The sequence below is a fragment of the Sardina pilchardus genome, chromosome 5 (assembly GCF_963854185.1).
Source record: "Sardina pilchardus chromosome 5, fSarPil1.1, whole genome shotgun sequence".
In the NCBI taxonomy this organism is placed as follows: Eukaryota; Metazoa; Chordata; class Actinopteri; order Clupeiformes; family Clupeidae; genus Sardina; species Sardina pilchardus.
Window position 1 is genome coordinate 1,160,761 of NC_084998.1, and position 22,434 is coordinate 1,183,194.

A 22,434-nucleotide genomic window follows, 5' to 3' on the forward strand; every position below is an offset into this window, starting at 1 on the left:
CACACACACACACACACACACACACACACACACACACACACACACACACACATCAGGTCATTCTGAACACACACACACACACACACACACACACACAGATCATCTCGACCCCACACCAACAGCAAGACCCCAGCAGACCACTACAGAGCACTGCTGCCACTACACATGCAGAGCTCTGACCAGACCACTACAGAGCACTGCTGCCACTACACATGCAGAGCTCTGACCAGACCACTACAGAGCACTGCTGCCACTACACATGCAGAGCTCTGACCAGACCACTAGAGGGCACTGCTGCCACTACACATGCAGAGCTCTGACCAGACAAGAGGTTGTTGCATACGGCCTAACTGCCCTGCTGGCCTACGCATGGCTGTATTTGTCCAATAGATATATTTCATATGTGTGTACTGTGCGTATATAGTAGGTTGGCACTATCCTGTTGATATTTGATGTTTGCAGTCCCTCCTGCGCTGTATCCAGAGGACTGAATGCTGCATGGTAGCTAAATTATTTACATTATTGCGTAACTATCTTATTGCACTTGAGCTCCTCCTCCTCCTCCATGGCCCCTCCCCCCCTGGAACTGACATGAGCATGCATCTCATCAGTGATTGGCTAGAACAGGTTATGTGTCATGGTCCAGACTGGACCAGGCTGTTGTTGTTGTTGTTTTTGTTGTTGTTGTTGGAGCCTGGGCGTTTTCACCGTGTGTTCAGGGCACAGCCAGCTAGCGCATGGCAAGAAGATGTTTGCTGTAGGTGGCAGAACGTGTTCTGAGCTCACAACCGCGTCCCATACATTAGCTTACAGCACCTTTAACTTATAGCGTACAGCACCTTTAACAGTGCTGGAGGCCTCTCTGCATTTCCTGTTTGCATTTCCTATCTGCATTTCCTGTTTGCATCATATTTGGCTTTTTATCTCACCATTGTGCACACTGGTAGGGTTGCGTAAACTGGCCACACAAACGATGCTGAACTGCAGTCCATGGCTTGGCACACACTATACTTTTGTCCATTGCTTCTCCAAAACAAGAAGGCGACACCCTGTCCAAACATACTTTAGTATACGCCATGAAGGCGACACCCTGTCCAATACTTTAGTATATTTAGTATACGCTATGAAGGCACATAACAAAGGTGGATAGAGGCTGTAATTAAATTATTGTCATACAATCAATGCATACTGCAGCATTGTGCCCTTGCAATGCAATATTACTTCATATCAGATCTGCTCCCCTTCCTCCTCTTCCTCCCTCTCTCCCCCTCCTCTTCATATCAGATCTGCTCCTCTTCCTCCTCTTCCTCCCTCTCTCCCCCTCCTCTTCATATCAGATCTGCTCCTCTTCCTCCTCTTCCTCCCTCTCTCTCCCTCCTCTTCATATCAGATCTGCTCCTCTTCCTCCTCTCCCTCCTCTTCCTATCAGATCTGCTCCTCTTCCTCCTCTTCCTCCCTCTCTCCCCCTCCTCTTCATATCAGATCTGCTCCTCTTCCTCCTCTTCCTCCCTCTCTCTCCCTCCTCTTCATATCAGATCTGCTCCTCTTCCTCCTCTTCCTATCAGATCTGCTCCTCTTCCTCCTCTTCATATCAGATCTGCTCCTCTTCCTCCCTCTCTCCCTCCTCTTCATATCAGATCTGCTCCTCTTCCTCCTCTTCCTCCTCTCCCTCCTCTTCCTATCAGATCTGCTCCTCTTCCTCCTCTTCATATCAGATCTGCTCCTCTTCCTCCCTCTCTCTCCCTCCTCTTCATCCCGACGGCGTAAAGTGCTGAGGCGGAGGCCACGGAGCGTCTAAAGGCCCAGATACTCGGACAGGAACACGGCCAGGACCTTGGTCAGATTCTCCACCGTCTGGACGTGGACGTTGCTGGCGGTGTCGTCGACGGTGTGCATGAACGGAGGGAAGGGCGTAGCGATCATGTGCAGCACGGGGACCCCTGTGGAGGGGGGGGGGGGGGGGGGTAGAGGGCACCACAAGGTCATTCACAACACAGTGTGGTGTAGTGGCGACATTACAAGACAATACTGGCCAGCTCCCAGCACATCCCTGCCTGCGCTCAACACAAAAGCAATGAGATAGCAGGTTCTGTGTAGTAAGAAAGCAATGAGATAGCAGGTTCTGTGCAGTAAGAAAGCAATGAGATAGCAGGTTCTGTGTAGGAAGAAAGCATTCTCATTTAGCCCACATTAGTGTTTAGGGTGTTTAGAGTGGCATTACAAATTGACCTCTTTTTTATATTTATTTGTATTTATAGCAGGAATTCATTATAATAATTTATTGTTATATTTTAATTTCATTATTTGTTATTCATAATGCTGTATGTTTCCATGAACCTCTGTAAAGCACTGATCCTGGTTCATGGGAGGGGGGATGCATGGTTGTGCGTCCAGCTAGTCTCATGCATGTTGTTATTGGGTGTGTGGAGCTGCTCACCTCTCTCCAGGAAAGGCACGTGGTCGTCCTCCACTGGACCCATGGGCACATCCTTGGTGAAGTAGCTCTGGGGGTTGGGGTGGGACGCCAGCAGGCCCAGAGTGTGCAGTCTCTTCTCTGAGTGCACAGGGAGTGGAGTACAAGTATGGAAGTATATGAGTATAAGTATTCTCTGAGTGCACAGGGAGTGGAGTACAATTATGGAAGGATATGAGTATAAGTAAAGGTATAACAGGGTTCCCACTCTAAGTCAGACTTAAAATTCCCTGACTTTCCTGACCATAAAACAGAATTTCCATGACCTCCTATGTAAAGAAATGCCCAATATTTTTGTATTTGAAATCCTCTTTGTCTTGAAACCGGCATTTCCCCGGCATTTTTGTCTGAAGTGACACCACCAGCCAAGAGTGTTGCTCATTTTTAGAGCGGGATATGTTTCGGGCAGAACAAAAACATTAAAGGTGCATCCACACATGAAACGAGAATACACAGCAGGTTTTGGCTATTACATAATTTACTGTTAATAAAATTCCCTGATATTCCCTGACTGGAAACGCCTATTCTGAAATTCCATGATATTCCAGGAATTCCCTGGTATAAGTATAGTGTAGATAGAGTGTGGAGGAAGGACAGGTTATAGGCAGCACAGGTTACAGGAAGCACAGGTTACAGGAAGGACAGGTTACAGGCAGCACAGGTTACAGGAAGCACAGGTTACATGAAGCACAGGTAACAGGCAGCACAGGTTACAGGAAGGACAGGTTACAGGAAGAACCGGTTACAGGCATGGTGAGTCAAAAGAGGTTCACTGGAGTGAAAAACTGGACTGGCTGGACACTGTGTTTCGTGCTTTCACTGAAGCTGAATCTTCGAGAGACGTACTGGCATTTTGGGCTTTTTTTCATCAGCTTAGTACTATTAAAGTTTTTTGTTTTTATCACATGAAGTTCCTGCAGTCCAATCAAATACGTTTTGGATAGCATCCCCTCCTGCCAGAGGGAGAAAGGGCAAATACTCACCTGCAGACATGAGGCGATCAAACCAGCGGCCCGTGTTGTCAAAGTGATTCACAAACATCGGAGCAGGAGCTCCAATGAGGTCCAACAACAACAGCAGGTCCTGAAACAGAGCACCCACATCACTATAGCAATCAACCAATCAGAACAGGGCAACCACATCACTATAGCAATCAACCAATCAGAACAGAGCACCCACATCAATATAGCAATCAACCAATCAGAACAGAGCACCCACATCACTAAAGCAATCAACCAATCAGAGCAGAGCATCCACATCACTATAGCAATCAACCAATCAGAGCAGAGCACCCACATCACTATAGCAATCAACCAATCAGAGCAGAGCACCCACATCACTATAGCAATCAACCAATCAGAACAGAGCACCCACATCACTATAGGATTCAACCAATATGGTGCACATCAGGATCTGAGGGCTTGTGTGCATGAAAACAACGGGTATATTTGTTGTTACCGCTTTCACACCTTTAACCACACTGGTAAAAAATAATCTTGCGTCAAAATAAGAAACAAAATGTACAGTAAGGTGCTGAAACTTGCACAGTACTGTACTGTATGCATATATGACAAATCAAAAATGATAAAGGAAAGTAAGGCCAGGTCATCTTATTTGCCCCTTATCCCTGTAACCTGCATTTATGTGTGTGTGTGTGTGTGTGTGTGTGTGTGTGTGTGTGTCTCATTTCTATATCATGACTGTGCATCTCACCACTGCGTCGATCAAAGTGGTTTCCGTGGCGCCGGGTGGGTGAGGTATCTGGGCCATCCTCTGAGCCAGGTGCCGCGAGCCGTAGAGAGAGTCGTTGGCCGTCCACTCCTCGATCGCCTCCTTCCCGTCGAAGAACACCAGCTGCAGGGTCACCTGAGAGATCCTCTTACACACAGGAACAGGAAGAGCATCATCATTCACTCTTACAGGAACAGGAAGAGCATCATCATTCACTCTTACAGGAACAGGAAGAGCATCATCATTCACTCTTATACAGAACAGGAAGAGCATCATCATTCACTCTTATACAGAACAGGAAGAGCATCATCATTCACTCTTACAGGAACAGGAAGAGCATCATCATTCACTCTTACAGGAACAGGAAGATCATCATCATTCACTCTTACAGGAACAGGAAGAGCATCATCATTCACTCTTACAGGAACAGGAAGAGCATCATCATTCACTCTTATACAGAACAGGAAGAGCATCATCATTCACTCTTACAGGAAGAGCATCATCATTCACTCTTACAGGAACAGGAAGAGCATCATCATTCACTCTTACAGGAACAGGAAGAGCATCATCATTCACTCTTACAGGAACAGGAAGATCATCATCATTCACTCTTACAGGAACAGGAAGAGTATCATCATTCACTCTTACAGGAACAGGAAGAGCATCATCATTCACTCTTACAGGAACAGGAAGAGCATCATCATTCACTCTTACAGGAACAGGAAGAGCATCATCATTCACTCTTATACAGAACAGGAAGAGCATCATCATTCACTCTGTCACACTGCACTGCACGTGACTCTGAGCATGTTGTGGTTGTGCTGAAAATTCAGATATTAATGCAAACTACCATGAATTACACCGCAAGATTATTCAACAACCTTGGAAACCCGATCAGTTAGGACAATAGCTGGATGCTTCTCCCTCAGGAGGGCTGTTAAGGGGCTGGTGGTGGACAGTTCTGTAACGCAATACATCCTGTTCCTGCGCCTGGAGATCCAATGCAGCCTCATGCTGTTTAGTTTGTCTGAGCTTATGAAAGTGCTTCACGTTGGCTAGCTGTGTTTTCTGAATGGCTCCACCAAAGACCATTGATTACTAACCCTCTCTGGCTACACTGCGGTTACAGAGAGCTCACCTTTTGCACACCCAAGCTATCGACCTCATCAATCCCCAATTCACTGAACCGGCCGGGCTCTTGCAGGTCTATAAATAGGCGCGTGATGAGGGGATACCAAGCTCCAAAAAAGCGCTTACAGAGGCCTGACTCGGAAACAGCCTGTGTCATCGACTCTCAATGTGACATGAAATATCCCTGTGGGCTCACTGGGCTGGGAACGCTGCTTCCATAACATATCCCTGTGGGCTCTCTGGCTAGGAACGCCGCTTCCATAACTTATCCCTGTGGGCTCTCTGGCTGGGAACGCCGCTTCCATAACATATCCCTGTGGGCTCTCTGGGCTGGGAACGCCGCTTCCATCGGTCTTCCTGTGGGAGCCACTCTGACTTACTAGCCTAATATAACAACTATATCTTGCTAGCCTAATATAGGTCATATCATTCACTAGCCTATGTATTTGACTCTTGACTGTCAATGTAGATGACTAACACCGTACTCTTTTGCCAAATCCCACTCCCTGCTGCTCTGCACCTATAGACCACCTCACGCTCTTACAAAATAGAAACATCCGCATTATTTCATATGTTCGAGTGCTGCCTTGTTCACATACTATTCATTTTCTCTTCGTATTACAGTAGCCATATCAGTAGAATAGGTCTCTTAGTATTACCCATATCAGTAGAATTGATCACCTCACCCTAGACCTTCAAGCTGACATAACTGAGAGAATAAATATTAACGCAGCAAGTTCTAATGTTGGCGTTATTCTGGCCATATGGCTCCCATAGGATGGCTTGAGTGGAGACAGTTGGTGCTGCGTGTCCCTGTTGCCATGGTGCTTAGTGTCCCTGTTGCCATGGTGCTGCGTGTCCCTGTTGCCATGGTGCTGCGTGTCCCTGTTGCCACCACATCAGTATGTAGGCCAGAGCAGATCAGCTGATGGGAGAGTTGTGCCCATATGTCCAGAGTCTCTCTGTGAGGAGGGAGCTGCTGTAGTGAGTGTGTGTGAGTGAGTGTGTGTGCGTGTGTGTGTGCGTGCGTGCGAGTGTGTGTGTGTGTGTTTGTGCGTGCGTGCGAGTGTGTGTGTGTGTGTGTGTGTGTGCGTGCGTGCGTGCGTGCGTGCGTGCGAGTGTGTGTGTGTGTGTGTCTAGAGGCCTGGACTCCCTGTTCCACCAAGGCAGCTCTGGTTCTGGCTCAGTCAGTGCCAAGTCTAGAACCGGTTCTTCTCTTAACAATGGGTTAATCAAGAGTTAATGTTGGCCAACATGCCAGTTTCTAGCGACTGCAATACACACACGCAGACCATAAGAATAAGGGCACGTCCAGATCTACTCCATAAATGACTATGGTGATCAGTTCCAGTTCAATTCTCTCAGTATATAGTGTGTGTGTGTGTGTGCGTGCGTGCGTGTGTGCGTGCGTGTGTGTGAGAGTACGGTGATAAGTTACAGTTAACCCTCTCAGCATATAGCTGTTAGTTTCTCCACCACGAGTTCTACTGTCTCCGTGTCTGTTGGTTGTTTAGAACACAAATGCCTCAAGCGTTACTCAGCTTGTCAAAAAGCCCTGACCAACTTAACAGTCCACATTCTTATTATTTGTAGGCTATAACACTGTGCAGGCTAACTTCACTTTATTTTTCGCACACATTATTATTCAATTTGCCAACCGTTCACTAGGAAACTAATGTTTAAAGGCATTGTTTAGGATTAAGTTAATGATGTTGAGATGCACCACACGTTCGGTATGCACTATGCAGTGGCTGCATGACGTGGCTCCTCTCTGGCTGTCAGTTCATGGAAAAACAAGCTGTTTCCTCGAAAGTGGGCATGTAGAACCAACACCGAACTGGCACAAGCACTGACCCCGGACCAGCACCAGAGCTGCGTTGGTGGGAAATGGGCATCTGGGAGGAGGCTGAGTGGGCTGGGGAAGACGGCAGCGGTGAAACTGTGCCAGTGTCTGTGCCCAGTGGGCACAGCAAACATGCTGCAGTGGGTGAGACTGCAGAGGCAGCACACTGCAGTGGTGTAACGGTGCCAGTGTCTGTGCCCAGCCGAGGGCAGAGCGAGGAGGTGAGGGGTGCCTGCCAAGGGGGCAGTGAAGGAGTGGCGCCGACGAGAGCTTTTTAATCAATCCCTCCCTCACCATTATTTATGCCAACGGACACAATCCCTCCCTCACCATTACTTATGCCAACGGACACAATCCCTCCCTCACCATTATTTATGCCAACGGACACAATCCCTCCCTCACCATTATTTATGCCAACGGACACAATCCCTCCCTCACCATTATTTATGCCAACGGACACGACGGGCACATCACAACAGCGGCTGCAGCTCTACAGGACCAGTAAGTCATGCCACCTGCTCCTCTGCCCAGCTGAAAGGGGCGCTATCAAATGGAACAGCATAAGTCATGCCACCTGCTCCTCTGCCCAGCTGAAAGGGGCGCTATCAAATGGAACAGCATAAGTCATGCCACCTGCTCCTCTGCCCAGCTGAAAGGGGCGCTATCAAATGGAACAGCTTAAGTCATGCCACCTGCTCCTCTGCCCAGCTGAAAGGGACGCTATCAAATGGAACAGCATAAGTCATGCCATCTGCTCCTCTGCCCAGCTGAAAGGGGCGCTATCAAATGGAACAGCATAAGTCATGCCACCTGCTCCTCTGCCCAGCTGAAAGGGGCGCTATCAAATGGAACAGCTTAAGTCATGCCACCTGCTCCTCTGCCCAGCTGAAAGGGACGCTATCAAATGGAACAGCATAAGTCATGCCACCTGCTCCTCTGCCCAGCTGAAAGGGGTCCTATGACAATGATACCACGATGGTCCAGAAGTCACATTCACTGTGAACAGCTGAACAGCTTCAGTTCTTTGCTATGCATTTGAGTTCATTTGTATGACGCTTGAGTGGTCTGCATACACAGACACAGACAAAAACACAATCCAAGCTCTAGCAATGGACGCCACCCTCAATTGCACCCTCTGACCCTCTCATCTGACATGTTCAATCTGCCCTCCAGCCCTCTCTCTCATCTGCCCTCCAGCCCTCTCTCTCATCTGCCCTCCAGCCCTCTCTCTCATCTGCCCTCCAGCCCTCTCTCTCATCTGACATGTTCAATCTGCCCTCCAGCCCTCTCTCTCATCTGACATGTTCAATCTGCCCTCCAGCCCTCTCTCACATCTGCCCTCCAGCCCTCTCTCTCATCTGACATGTTCAATCTGCCCTCCAGCCCTCTCTCTCATCTGACATGTTCAATCTGCCCTCCAGCCCTCTCATCTGACATGTTCAATCTGCCCTCCAGCCCTCTCTCACATCTGCCCTCCAGCCCTCTCTCTCATCTGACATGTTCAATCTGCCCTCCAGCCCTCTCTCTCATCTGACATGTTCAATCTGCCCTCCAGCCCTCTCATCTGACATGTTCAATCTGCCCTCCAGCCCTCTCTCTCATCTGACATGTTCAATCTGCCCTCCAGCCCTCTCATCTGACATGTTCAATCTGCCCTCCAGCCCTCTCATCTGACATGTTCAATCTGCCCTCCAGCCCTCTCTCTCATCTGACATGTTCAATCTGCCCTCCAGCCCTCTCTCTCATCTGACATGTTCAATCTGCCCTCCAGCCCTCTCATCTGACATGTTCAATCTGCCCTCCAGCCCTCTCTCTCACACATTTCATCTGACCCCTGAACCCTCTACCTGACAGGTTCCAGCCCCTACCTGCTGTTCCTACCTGCTGTTCCTGCCTGCTGTTTCAGCCCCTACCTGCTGTTCTTACCTGCTGTTCCTAGCTGCTGTTCCTAGCTGCTGTTCCTCTCTGCTGTTCCTACCTGCTGCTCCTAGCTGCTGTTCCTAGCTGCTGTTCCTACCTGCTGTTCCTAGCTGCTGTTCCTACCTGCTGTTCCTCTCTGCTGTTCTTAGCTGCTGTTCCAGCTCCTACCTGCTGTTCCTAACTGCTGTTCCAGCCCCTACCTGCTGTTCTTACCTGCTGTTTCAGCCTGCTGTTCTTACCTGCTGTTTCAGCCTGCTGTTCTTACCTGCTGTTTCAGCCTGCTGTTCTTACCTGCTGTTCCTAGCTGCTGTTCCTACCTGCTGTTTCAGCCCCTACCTGCTGTTCCTCTCTGCTGTTCCTACCTGCTGTTCCTGCCTGCTGTTCCTACCTGCTGTTCCTACCTGCTGTTTTAGCCCCTAGCTGCTGTTCCTACCTGCTGTTCTTCTTAGCTGCTGTTCCTACCTGCTGTTTCAGCCCCTACCTGCTGTTCCTAGCTGCTGTTCCTAGCTGCTGTTCCTACCTGCTGTTCCTAGCTGCTGTTCCTAGCTGCTGTTCCTACCTGCTGTTCCTACCTGCTGTTCCTAGCTGCTGTTTTAGCCCCTACCTGCTGTTCTTACCTGCTGTTCCTGCCTGCTGTTCCTCTCTGCTGTTCCTACCTGCTGTTCCTACCTGCTGTTCCTAGCTGCTGTTCCTACCTGCTGTTTCAGCACCTTGAGGTATTCATCCAGCGCCGTCACCAGCTCCAGGATCATGGCACAGGGCACGGCCGAGTCGCTGGCGCCCACGAACACCTTGACCGCCCCGCTGGGGGCGACGCGCAACGCCTTGGTGTCGTAGTGGCAGGCCAGCAGGAGGCGCCGAGGAGCCAGGGGGTCCAGCACCGCCAGGATGTTGGAGAAGTTGATGGGGCCGCGCGGCGTGGCGTGGTTGAACGAGTCAAACTCCACCGTCCAGCCAGCGGACAGTGTGTACAGTCGTGAGGAGATGTGCTGTGATTGGGCAAAAAGGAAATCATGGAATTGTGTCACAGCGTAGGAATGTGGGGACGCTGTGTCCACACACACAGCAGAGCAGTGCAATCAGCAACACATCCTATCTGCAGAGCTGCAATCAGCAACACATCCTATCTGCAATCAGCAACACATCCTATCTGCAGAACAGTGACATGCCAACACCACGCCACAAGGCACAAGCATGTACTTAATTAGCCCTTAAATAAAGAGTTGTATTTAGCATGCAGCACTGTGGTGACGACGTGTCCATATATTTCAACCAGTTTTTCTACAAAGACACCAGGGAGCGCCTGGAATAACTCCAGCAGATTTTCAAATCAGTGCTCGCTTGACCATATCTGCATACCATGCTAGCAGCTATCTAGCTCTTGAATGTCCAGTCTTATTCAGAGCGCGGAGAGGCTGACCTTACGCACAGCGCGGCTCCCCTTGCTGCCCGGCTGCCTCTCGATGAGGAGGGGCTTGAGGAACGCATGCCACAACCGGTGCCCGTCCACCTGCGCCACCAGCTGACGCACCAGGGCGACCGTGCGCTTCCGGGGTCTGTGGGAGAGCTGAGTGGGGAAAGAGAAAGCACGAGTTTATTCCTGTTCAACTCTGCTGTGTGTGTGTGTGTGTGTGTGTGTGTGTGTGTGTGTGTGTGTGTGTGTAAAGTGGTATATAAGCTAAATAAGTTGCTCATTGCTGTTTAAACGAAACAATTACCTATTAAATCATTGCATCATTAAATCATGTATCATTACATCATTATTAACATGCAATAGCCTACTAAAACGAATGATTATTTTTTAAAAGAGCCTGGTGACAATGCAGAAACTTCCGACAGCCTATTATAGTTTACCTTACCTTGTCCTTCGTCAGGTCAGGTATGTGAATGAGAACTTGGTCGCTGTCAGCGTCGTTGCTGGAGAGCGAGAAGCCGAGCGCCAGGGCTATGGCCAGCAGACCCCATAGGCAGAAGAACACGGCTCTCACACGATGGATCCGCGGCTGGTCGCAGCGACAGTTCGCCCTGCCGAGTCTGAGCGGCACAGCACGGCACCGCAGCCTCATCCCAGATCGAGGAACGCTGTATTACAACGATTAAATGCTTAGCGAACAAGACATGACGAATTATTATAAGCATACTTTCTGCGTAGCCCGTCACACGAACCGTGACACCTATTCAGTACAGCCTACGGAGCCCACGGCAGCCAGCATCCCTGCGACCGTATCTTCCCGGTACTTTTGACATTGTACGTCGTCAACACAAATTAATCATACAGAGCGTTAACGTTAAATTGTCACACATGTCTTCCCTTCCCGACGAAAAACTGACTGCGCAAAATCCGAGCAGTAACTTCACGCCATGGTTTTACAGATGAGAAAGCACAGCTTCCTGTCATTCACATTTCTTGTACAGTATAATCTGATGCATTTCCTACCTCGGAGTTGTCTATATTGGCGTTTTCGATATTCTGGAGAACATAGTCCTTTTTGTATTGATACTGTATTGCACTGCCATCCCGGACAAATGTTCCCAAAATCGGTGCGAGACTGAAGCAATTTTTGCAGCACTGTAGCTGGGGCTACTTGTCACTGACTGCGACGGACTAACGGACTAGGCTGGAGGTTACTGATGGGGTGTCCTATGGCTACTGCACAGCCGCCCCGTCTCCATCAGTTTCAAAAGTGAAGCATGTCATTAGCTCAATTCATTATTTTAATTTGAATGAGATTATAATTTACGTAGCTAAAATAAATGTGACTTTGTTGAACAATCACGACCGGCAGTATAACAAACCCAACATATTTCTAGAGATGGGGATAAAGTTACTTTATTAATTTGTTTCAAAGAGTATAGAATTACCTGTACTTCTCTTTGTTTATTATGCATTTAACGCAGAGGGATTTTATTTCAGTGTTCAAAAATCGATTCACCCGCTCAAAATAAGATTAAGAATTCTTTCCGCTAAGCAACCATACAGCAACGCCAGCAACCAATCAGCTTCTGGAACCTCTCCAGTGCCCACTCAGTTTGCGAGAAGAATTTCGAACGAGTGTAAATGTGTTATGATTGGTGCTGTCACTTTCCGAATTCTCAAGGCTCAACCAATGGGATGAATCGTGCCATCCTAAGCACAAAACTTCTTTCCAGGCAGATTTGAGCCACGACATTTATTTTATTTGCCAGCGACTGGTAAGGGAATAACATTTCCAACTGACAAAACACGTTGTTTGTTATTTTAAAACAATGTTTGATATTTTAAACAACCTGTGGGACCTAGCCTTTTTCTTAGAGGTCGATCTATATCATTTGTTAGCTAGCAGTCGCTAACGTTTTAAGTTAGCTGAAGTTAGTGATAGGATTAGCTGCTAGGTTAGCGCTTTCTAACTGTCATATTTGAACCTTAGTCCTTTTCACGTTAACAGAAAGTGTCACTGCTGAAGTGAAATTTTACTAAACCGAGGAAAGATTTAACACTTATTATTTGTGACATAATTTAACAGCATTTCGCTAACTTTCAGCTAGCTCTTGTGAAACCAGGATTTTTAAATGGCAAGGACTAATGCTGCCGGGCAAAGACCGAAAGTTCAAAGGAGAAGACAGTAAGTAAAGGCTTATATTTCAATCGATGCTGTGGCCTATTCATGTTTAAAATATACATAGCAAATACTGATGATGATGTATGCTTGTGCTTGTGTACCGCCACGTAAACAATGGACACAAGCTTCATGTATATGCTAGCAGCTAATATTACTCTGTGTAATTCTCAGTGTGGTGCAGCATGCTTGCGGCACAAATTGGAACAACAACCTAAGAGAAATCGCAAGCTTACTTCCCATTTCAGACACCATGCATGGAAGAGGACTCACGAAGGTAGAGTACTGTTGTGCTGTGATTACTCTCCCTCTCTCTAAACTCTGCCCGACCTTGAGCTGTGTCAAAGCTCACCGATTTAATCCATTTCAGTCATTTATTTCTGTATGATTGTGTATGTGTTCACAGAAAGAAACGCTGGTCCACATGCTGTGGTACTTTGAGTTCCTCCAGACACACATAGAGAATCTACAGGCCCGCCTGCCCCCTGGGTGTCTACCGGTTAATGAAACAGGTCAGTCACATGTTAGTAGTATCCTAAATGTGTTTTGTGTTTGTAGTATCCTAAATGTGTTATATTATGTGTTAGTATCCTAAATGTGTTTTGTGTTAGTAGTATCCTAAATGTGTGGTTGTGAGGCCAGTGCATGTGTGAAAGTGTAGAGGTGTAGTAGGCCTTGAGGTTTATAGGGGGATAAAAACAGTGATGTGTATTGTGGTAATTAAAACAGTGATGTGTATTGTGATGATTAAAACAGTGATATGTATTGTGACGATTAAAACAGTGATATGTATTGTGACGATTAAAACAGTGATATGTATTGTGATGATTAAAACAGTGATATGTATTGTGGTAATTAAAACAGTGATGTGTATTGTGATGATTAAAACAGTGATATGTATTGTGACGATTAAAACAGTGATATGTATTGTGACGATTAAAACAGTTATATGTATTGTGGTAATTAAGTGATGATTAAAACAGTGATATGTATTGTGATGATTAAAACAGTGATATGTATTGTGATTATTAAAACACCTGCTGTTCTCTCTACACCTCCTTGTGTTGTGATTGTTGGTTGTGTAGAATCTGAATCGGAGAGTGAAGACAGTATCGTGTCTGAGCCAGAGTCTCCGCCAGCTCCTCTTCAGGCTAAACGCAAGCGCCAGCGGCAGTGTGCTCGCTCAAAGAGGGGCTCTGGAATCCCCGCAGGTGAGAAACATGCACACAACCTCACCCTAACTTGGACACAACCTCACCCTAACTTGCACACAACCTCACCCTAACCTGCACACAACCTCACCCTAACCTGCACACAACCTCACCCTAACCCGCTCACACCCGAACCCTAACCTGCACACAACCTCACCCTGATCTTCATACGCGTAACACACAACATAGAGAGGTCAGGTGTAGGTTGTGATCAACACAGAGAGGTCAGGTGCAGGTGTGTTATCTTCATACGCGTAACACACAACATAGAGAGGTCAGGTGTAGGTTGTGATCAACACAGAGAGGTCAGGTGCAGGTGTGTGATCAACACAGAGAGGTCAGGTGCAGGTGCAGGTGTGTGATGCGGTCTCTAATCCCACAGGGTTGCTGGTCAGCGTAAAGAGCGAGCTGGACAGCAGTGAGGTGAAGGTGGAGTTCCTGGCGGAGGAGGAAGAGCAGCGCGCCCCCATTAGCGCCCCCATGTGGCAGGCTGGGCACAACTGGACTGAGCCCGTGTCAGACGACTCCGACTCCGTGTCCACGAGCTCGCCAGACTCCGTGTACAGCCTCAGTCTGCTGCAGACGGGGGCCCTTGTGAACGGCGGTAGGAGCGTCTTTTTTAAATAGTTATTTGTGTTAATATGTTAATGTGCCGTCTTTTTGAAATCGTTATTTACGCTAATACGTTCATGTGCCGTCTTTTTGAAATAGTTATATACGCTAATACGTTCATCTGCCGTCTTTTTGAAATCGTTATTTACGCTAATACGTTCATGTGCCGTCTTTTTGAAATAGTTATTTACGCTAATACGTTCATCTGCCGTCTTTTTGAAATCATTATTTACACTAATACGTTAATGTGCCGTCTTTTTTAAATTGTTATTTGCATGAATACATTAATTTGGTGTTTTTTAAATCGTCATTAGTGCATGGATGTGGTTTGGTCATGATTGAACGTCTTATTTTCCTTATCCATGTGAAGGGAACTGTTCTGCTTGTGATGGACGAACTAGCAGTGAAGATGGAAGTCCTGGCCAGCTTCAGTTCACTCCACCAGCAGGGTTAGTGAAACCCATCATATTTGAATAACCTGGGAAGCTATCAAGCTATCCTTTAGCAATCTAGCCAGCTTGTAGTCTGGTAGCTAGTTACCCTACTAGATTTGGACAAAAAGATACTCTTTAAAATGTAGCTATTGTATTCATTTGTAGCAGTTTTGAACTACAGTGAGGTTAAATGTACATTCATGAAGTCACTGACTGACTGTCTGTGTGTGTTTGTGTGTGCTGTGAAGGTCAGCGCTGATGTCCTTGAGAGAGCATCTGTGCGGCGTGCTGGAGCGCGGCGAGGAGAGCAGCGCAGGCTCCACCCCTCTGATGCCCAAGATGGCGCCGTTCGGGACGACGGGCCTGACGCTGAACCTCAGCCCCTCCCTGCTGACCTCCCCCACGCGCGGCGTCCACCACGACCTCCTGCCCCAGGGACACGAGCACCTGCAGAGTAAGACGCACGCTAGCGCACACAGCCGCACACTAGCGCACACAGCCGCACACTAGCGCACACAGCCGCACACTTACGCTAGCGCACACAGCCGCACACTTACGCTAGCGCACACAGCCGCACACTTACGCTAGCGCACACAGCCGCACACTTAGGCTGCACGCTAGCGCACACAGCCGCACACTTAGGCTGCACGCTAGCGCACACAGCCGCACACTTACGCTAGCGCACACAGCCGCACACTAGCGCACACAGCCGCACACTAGCGCACACAGCCGCACACTTACGCTAGCGCACACAGCCGCACACTTACGCTAGCGCACACAGCCGCACACTTACGCTAGCGCACACAGCCGCACACTTAGGCTGCACGCTAGCGCACACAGCCGCACACTTAGGCTGCACGCTAGCGCACACAGCCGCACACTTACGCTAGCGCACACAGCCGCACACTTAGGCTACACGCTAGCGCACACAGCCGCACACTTAGGCTGCACGCTAGCGCACACAGCCGCACACAGCCGCACACTTAGGCTGCACGCTAGCGCACACAGCCGCACACAGCCGCACACTTAGGCTGCACGCTAGCGCACACAGCCGCACACTTAGGCTGCACGCTAGCGCACACAGCCGCACACTTAGGCTGCACGCTAGCGCACACAGCCGCACACAGCCGCACACTTAGGCTGCACGCTAGCGCACACAGCCGCACACTTAGGCTGCACGCTAGCGCACACAGCCGCACACTTAGGCTGCGCTCAGACCTGCCGCAGGGACACGAGGACCTGCAGAGTAAGACGCACGCTAGCGCACACAGACCTGCAGAGTAAGACGCACGCTAGCGCACACAGACCTGCAGAGTAAGACGCACGCTAGCGCACACAGACGCACACTTAGGCTGCAGAGTAAGACGCACGCTAGCGCACACAGACCTGCAGAGTAAGACGCACGCTAGCGCACACAGACGCACACTTAGGCTGCAGAGTAAGACGCACGCTAGCGCACACAGCCGCACACTTAGGCTGCAGAGTAAGACGCACGCTAGCGCACACAGACCTGCAGAGTAAGACGCACGCTAGCGCACACAGACCTGCAGAGTAAGACGCACGCTAGCGCACACAGACGCACACTTAGGCTGCAGAGTAAGACGCACGCTAGCGCACACAGCCGCACACTTAGGCTGCAGAGTAAGACGCACGCTAGCGCACACAGACCTGCAGAGTAAGACGCACGCTAGCGCACACAGACCTGCAGAGTAAGACGCACGCTAGCGCACACAGACGCACACTTAGGCTGCAGAGTAAGACGCACGCTAGCGCACACAGCCGCACACTTAGGCTGCAGAGTAAGACGCACGCTAGCGCACACAGACCTGCAGAGTAAGACGCACGCTAGCGCACACAGACGCACACTTAGGCTGCAGAGTAAGACGCACGCTAGCGCACACAGCCGCACACTTAGGCTGCAGAGTAAGACGCACGCTAGCGCACACAGCCGCACACTTAGGCTGCGCTCAGACCTGGCGCACAGCCGCACATCCGGTTTTTAGGGCTGACTGTCCACACTGTTTTTAGCAAGTGTCCAAATTGGATATGGCTCTGTTCAGACTGGGCCACATTATTAACCGATCTGACAGGTTGCTGTAGCAACGGAAACAAAGGTTTCTGCCATCAGGAGGAAATACTCGCTAATTCGATGTGATTAAACATAGAGCCATATAACGAAGTGGTGAGCGTTCATTGAATGCATGCATGCGTGTGCGCGTTTGCTACTCGGTGGCAAGGGCCGTGTCAAACTGTTGGAAGGCTATTTCATTATTTAACAACATTTAATAGGTGCACGGTATAAGTGCCTGTGATATTGAATGTGTTGGTGGTGACGCTGCAGACAATCATTCAGCATAGTTTGCAGTAGTTGCCATGTGGGTTTGTTTACAGGGGAGTAAGCAAGATGCGGGAGGAGAGTAGCCTAAAGGCGGCTGCTGTGTAGCGGAAACTGGCACCGTTAGTATAGTAATCCACGGTAGTACCGTCGTGTAGAATTTCTAGTATAGTAGGAACCGTTAAGATTTGCCACCGCGGGTTACCGTGGGTACCGTGGGTATCGTGCAACTCTAGTTGGTGGTGACCCTGCAGACAGGACTTTGTGAATAGAGACACACAGCACTGCCTGCACTGCATTGTGGGATGGAAGGAAGTTTGATTAAAGAGACCCTATGCAACTTTTTCATAGTCATAAAATCGCTTAGAAATTGTTGTTTTGCTTGACTGACCAGTTTAATCGAAAACAGTAATATTTCCTCCCGCCCCCAGTGTCCCTATCCACTATTGCAACCTTGCAGTTTGTTCAGGAGACGATCGTTCCCTGTTTACATCTGGAAGGCTGAGACGCATAAAGAACAAGAAGAACCACGCTTGCAATTTATATATTTATATATAGCCTATATATGTATAAATATACACGCTAAAGCTGTCGGGGAAGCTCTGCAGAGAAATATGCAAGCATAAAACGAGCGAAAACGAAAAACGAAACCAAAACTTAAGATGAAATCGCCAATCCTGCATAGTTTCTCTTTAAACAGGTGGAAAAATAAATGAAAGTGCAGATAAGATTCAGCATGTAGACTTAACGTGAGACATCATTTTGCACAGAAGGTCATTTCATTTGTCTTGTTTCCAGCTTTGTTTGAGGACGTGTGGGTTAACTGTGAGGCCAACGGCTCCAAAATAGCGAGTGTCCAGTCCAGCCAATCGAATGACTCGGTGAGACCCTTTGACCCCTGCTTGCTGTGTGTTTTCATTATGTTAGCGTTACTGTGGAGATAGAGTTTATGCATGTAGCTTGAAATTCTAATGTGGATACTATTTTGGTTTTGGTACAATTACAAAACTGGTACAATTAGTGTCGGTTTTAAAAGTCCAAGACAAGTCCATATTCAGATCCATCAGTTTATTTTGACACTCGGTGGTGTCCAGTGTAGCGTGTTAACATTGTTGCTGTTGCAGGCCCCTGATTGGTCAGCTCAGGGCAGGAGGCGGGGCATGGGCGTGGCGCTGGCGTCCTGTCAGAGCGACGACGAGGAGGTGGGCCGTGATGACGTCACCTGGACGCCGCGGCTGATGAAGGCGCGCCATCGCAGGAAGCCCCGAGCCAAGGCTCCACCCAAAGCCAGCGCGCCCGACGCCAAGAAGAAGTGCGTCAACGGCTTCATCATGTTCTGCCGCATCAACAGGAAGCTCTACCTGCAGTGAGTGTCTTTAGCAGGAAGCTCTACCTGCAGTCAGTGTCTCTAACAGGAAGCTCTACCTGCAGTGAGTGTCTCTAACAGGAAGCTCTACCTGCAGTGAGTGTCTCTAACAGGAAGCTCTACCTGCGAGTGTCTTTGAGACGTGCTTTAGAGATTACCGAACTCTAACACGGATAGGGACGTGCTTTAGAGATTACCGAACTCTAACACGGATAGAGACGTGCTTTAGAGATTACCGAACTCTAACATGGTTAGAGACGTGCTTTAGAGATTACCGAACTCTAACACGGATAGGGACGTGCTTTAGAGATTACCGAACTCTAACACGGATAGAGACGTGCTTTAGAGATTACCGAACTCTAACATGGGGAATACAGCTCCATGAGCTGTAACATGGTGGGGATTTAGCAGACAAAAGAAGAAGGAGATGGTGGGGATGTAGTTGATGTTGTGCAGGTTTAACGGTGACGTCACCATGTGCTCTGTGTCCAGGTCGCGGCCGGGGACCCCCTCCACCGTGGTGACCAAAGCGCTGGCCAACATCTGGCACCACCTGCCCAAGCAGGAGCGCCGCATCTACTGGTCAGTAGCCGCCGAGCACGCACCACTACAACATGTAGCCACCGCACACCAGAGTGTTTTATTCCCACTACAACATGTAGCCACTGCACACCAGAGTGTTTTATTCCCACTACAGCATGTAGCATGTAGCCACCGCACACTAGTGTGTTTTATTCCCACTAGAGCATGTAGCATGTAGCCACTGCAGACCAGAGTGTTTTATTCCCACTACAGCATGTAGCATGTAGCCACCGCAGACCAGAGTGTTTTATTCCCACTACAGCATGTAGCATGTAGCCACCGCACACCAGAGTGTTTTATTCCCACTAGAGCATGTAGCATGTAGCCGCCGCACACCAGTGTGTTTTATTCCCACTAGAGCATGTAGCATGTAGCCGCCGCACACCAGTGTGTTTTATTCCCACTAGAGCATGTAGCATGTAGCCACCGCACACCAGTGTGTTTTATTCCCACTAGAGCATGTAGCATGTAGCCACCGCACACCAATGTGTTTTATTCCCACTACAGCATGTAGCATGTAGCATGTAGCCACCGCAGACCAGTGTGTTTTATTCCCACTAGAGCATGTAGCATGTAGCCACCGCATACCAGAGTGTTTTATTCCCACTAGAGCATGTAGCCGCCGCACACCAGTGTGTTTTATTCCCACTAGAGCATGTAGCATGTAGCCACCGCACACCAGAGTGTTTTATTCCCACTAGAGCATGTAGCATGTAGCATGTAGCCGCCGCACACCAGTGTGTTTTATTCCCACTAGAGCATGTAGCATGTAGCATGTAGCCGCCGCACACCAGTGTGTTTTATTCCCACTACAGCATGTAGCATGTAGCCACCGCACTCCAGTGTGTTTTATTCCCACTAGAGCATGTAGCATGTAGCCACCGCAGACCAGAGTGTTTTATTCCCACTAGAGCATGTAGCATGTAGCATGTAGCCACCGCACACCAATGTGTTTTATTCCCACTAGAGCATGTAGCATGTAGCATGTAGCATGTAGCATGTAGCCGCCGCACACCAGTGTGTTTTATTCCCACTACAGCATGTAGCATGTAGCCACCGCACACCAGTGTGTTTTATTCCCACTACAGCATGTAGCCACCGCACACCAATGTGTTTTATTCCCACTAGAGCATGTAGCATGTAGCATGTAGCATGTAGCCGCCGCACACCAGTGTGTTTTATTCCCACTACAGCATGTAGCATGTAGCATGTAGCCGCCGCACACCAGTGTGTTTTATTCCCACTAGAGCATGTAGCATGTAGCCACCGCACACCAGTGTGTTTTATTCCCACTACAGCATGTAGCATGTAGCCACCGCACACCAGTGTGTTTTATTCCCACTAGAGCATGTAGCATGTAGCCGCCGCACTCCAGTGTGTTTTATTCCCACTACAGCATGTAGCATGTAGCATGTAGCATGTAGCCGCCGCACACCAGTGTGTTTTATTCCCACTAGAGCATGTAGCATGTAGCCGCCGCACACCAGTGTGTTTTATTCCCACTACAGCATGTAGCATGTAGCATGTAGCCGCCGCACTCCAGTGTGTTTTATTCCTCAAGAGCATGTAGCATGTAGCCGCCGCACTCCAGTGTGTTTTATTCCTCAAGAGCATGTAGCATGTAGCCGCCGCACACCAGAGTGTTTTATTCCTCAAGAATGGCTTCCGCTAGCAAAATAAATAGTTCACCACACAGATAGAACTTGCCAGTTTCAGGTGTTTAATGGCAACGGCGGATTGATATGAAAGACTTGAAATAGAAGCACAAAACCCACTTTCCTTGACAGCGGTCTGTTGTGCTTAGCAACGGTCTGTTGTGCTTAGCAACGGTCTGTTATCGAAAAATATCAGACCTCTGAACGTTGGGAAGGCCCATTCATGTGAACGGAACTTTCTGCAGCATCTGAAGAGCCGTGTAATAAGTGTGAGTAACGTCCCTCATCTGAAGAGCCGTGTAATAAGTGTGAGTAACGTCCTTCATGTGACGCTGAAGCTGTGGTCAGTGTGAGTAACGTCCTTCATGTGGTCAGTGTGAGTAACGTCCCTCATGTGGTCAGTGTGAGTAACGTCCTTCATGTGAAGAAGCTGTGGTCAGTGTGAGTAACGTCCCTGATGTGGTCAGTGTGAGTAACGTCCCTCATGTGGTCAGTGTGAGTAAGGTTCTTGGTGTCGTCCACAGCCAGAAGGCGCGGCGCTACAGCTGCCAGGAGAACCGTAACGTGCGCGTGCAGCAGGAGGAGGAGGAGGAGGAGGAGGAGGGGGGCGAGGAGTGTGTGCCCAGTCCGCTGCACCTGCTGCTGGCCGACCGCCGCCTCTGTGCCGCCGCCCGAGGAGAGCCCTGACCACGCCCGCCCTCGCCATGACAACACACACACACACCCCTGACCACGCCCGCCCTCGCCATGACAACACACACACACCCCTGAACACGCCCGCCCTCGCCATGACAACACACACACCCACCCCTGAACACGCCCGCCCTCACCATGACAACACACACCCACCCCTGAACACGCCCGCCCTCGCCATGACAACACACACACACCCCTGAACACGCCCGCCCTCGCCATGACAACACACACTCACCCCTGAACACACCCGCCCTCGCCATGACCAACACACACACACCCCTGAACACGCCCGCCCTCGCCATGACCAACACACACACACCCCTGAACACGCCCGCCCTCGCCATGACCAACACACACACACCCTGCAACTATCCGGACGTGGCCAGCTAGAGTTTACAGCATTCTAGAACTCGCCGTCTCATTCTCACGTTATTTTAGCGCATTTTAGGGAATTCCTGTTGCCATGCTTTTAAATGAACAGCACAGAATTGGCTTACTGAATTACATGTATTCTCTTACGGATTTTAATTGGGTAAGGGCTGTTCCAACTAAATCTATTCACTCTTTTGTATGAACTGAATTGGGTTACAGGGTTTTTGCTTAAATTCATTCAAAACGTCATCATTAGTATGTTTTGAATAGATTATTTTCATTGGAAACAGGGCTGATATAACCTTATGCTGGCAAGGCCAAACTTCACCTTTTATATTGTTTTAATTGTATTTATTTTTTTAGTGTTTTATTAACATTATCCAAATGTTTGACGTTTGTAATAGTGGAAAACAAACATGTCATCGATGTTTATTTGTTAATGTTTGAGGTATTCTTTTAGGGGAAACCAGAAAGAAA

The 22,434-nt window shown here is 48.8% G+C and overlaps 2 protein-coding genes across 3 annotated transcripts; one reads left to right on the forward strand and one right to left on the reverse strand.

Moving 5' to 3' along the window:
* Nucleotides 1-1,728: 1,728 nt before the first annotated feature.
* On the reverse strand, nt 1,729-12,026 carry qpctlb (glutaminyl-peptide cyclotransferase-like b). 2 transcript variants are annotated; one of them, XM_062535523.1, is made up of 8 exons: nt 11,961-12,026; nt 10,958-11,180; nt 10,519-10,665; nt 9,794-10,087; nt 4,187-4,351; nt 3,457-3,556; nt 2,438-2,554; nt 1,729-1,940 (listed from the first exon to the last, which is right to left on the reverse strand). In XM_062535523.1, exons 2-8 carry the CDS (start codon nt 11,162-11,164, stop codon nt 1,795-1,797), a joined length of 1,176 nt encoding a protein of 391 aa, XP_062391507.1. In that variant the 5' UTR covers nt 11,165-11,180; nt 11,961-12,026; the 3' UTR covers nt 1,729-1,794. The 2 variants fall into 2 exon arrangements, with proteins under 2 accessions (XP_062391507.1, XP_062391506.1); XM_062535522.1 differs by lacking the exon at nt 11,961-12,026 and adding an exon at nt 11,536-11,671.
* Nucleotides 12,027-12,247: 221 nt separating this feature from the next.
* LOC134079439 (meiosis initiator protein-like) lies at nt 12,248-21,635 on the forward strand. The gene is made up of 12 exons (XM_062535524.1): nt 12,248-12,290; nt 12,620-12,700; nt 12,869-12,971; nt 13,101-13,206; nt 13,780-13,905; nt 14,288-14,509; nt 14,888-14,966; nt 15,200-15,405; nt 18,085-18,167; nt 18,411-18,652; nt 19,145-19,234; nt 21,414-21,635. Exons 2-12 carry the CDS (start codon nt 12,648-12,650, stop codon nt 21,574-21,576), a joined length of 1,473 nt encoding a protein of 490 aa, XP_062391508.1. The 5' UTR covers nt 12,248-12,290; nt 12,620-12,647; the 3' UTR covers nt 21,577-21,635.
* Nucleotides 21,636-22,434: the final 799 nt, after the last annotated feature.

What these genes read in the sequence shown, in the direction of transcription:
- qpctlb (XM_062535523.1), bottom strand. Translation starts at nt 11,164, where the DNA reads ATGAGGCTGCGGTGCCGTGCTGTGCCGCTCAGACTCGGCAGGGCGAAC. An exon ending in TCAAGGTGCTGAAACAGCAG is followed by an intron (nt 4,352 to 9,793) that starts GTAGGAACAGCA and finishes CCTGTGTGTAAG; the next exon opens with AGGATCTCTCAGGTGACCCT. An exon ending in CCACTTTGATCGACGCAGTG is followed by an intron (nt 3,557 to 4,186) that starts GTGAGATGCACA and finishes GCTCTGTTTCAG; the next exon opens with GACCTGCTGTTGTTGTTGGA.
- LOC134079439 (XM_062535524.1), top strand. Translation starts at nt 12,648, where the DNA reads ATGGCAAGGACTAATGCTGCCGGGCAAAGACCGAAAGTTCAAAGGAGA. An exon ending in AAAGTTCAAAGGAGAAGACA is followed by an intron (nt 12,701 to 12,868) that starts GTAAGTAAAGGC and finishes TGTAATTCTCAG; the next exon opens with TGTGGTGCAGCATGCTTGCG. An exon ending in CAGGAGCGCCGCATCTACTG is followed by an intron (nt 19,235 to 21,413) that starts GTCAGTAGCCGC and finishes TGTCGTCCACAG; the next exon opens with CCAGAAGGCGCGGCGCTACA.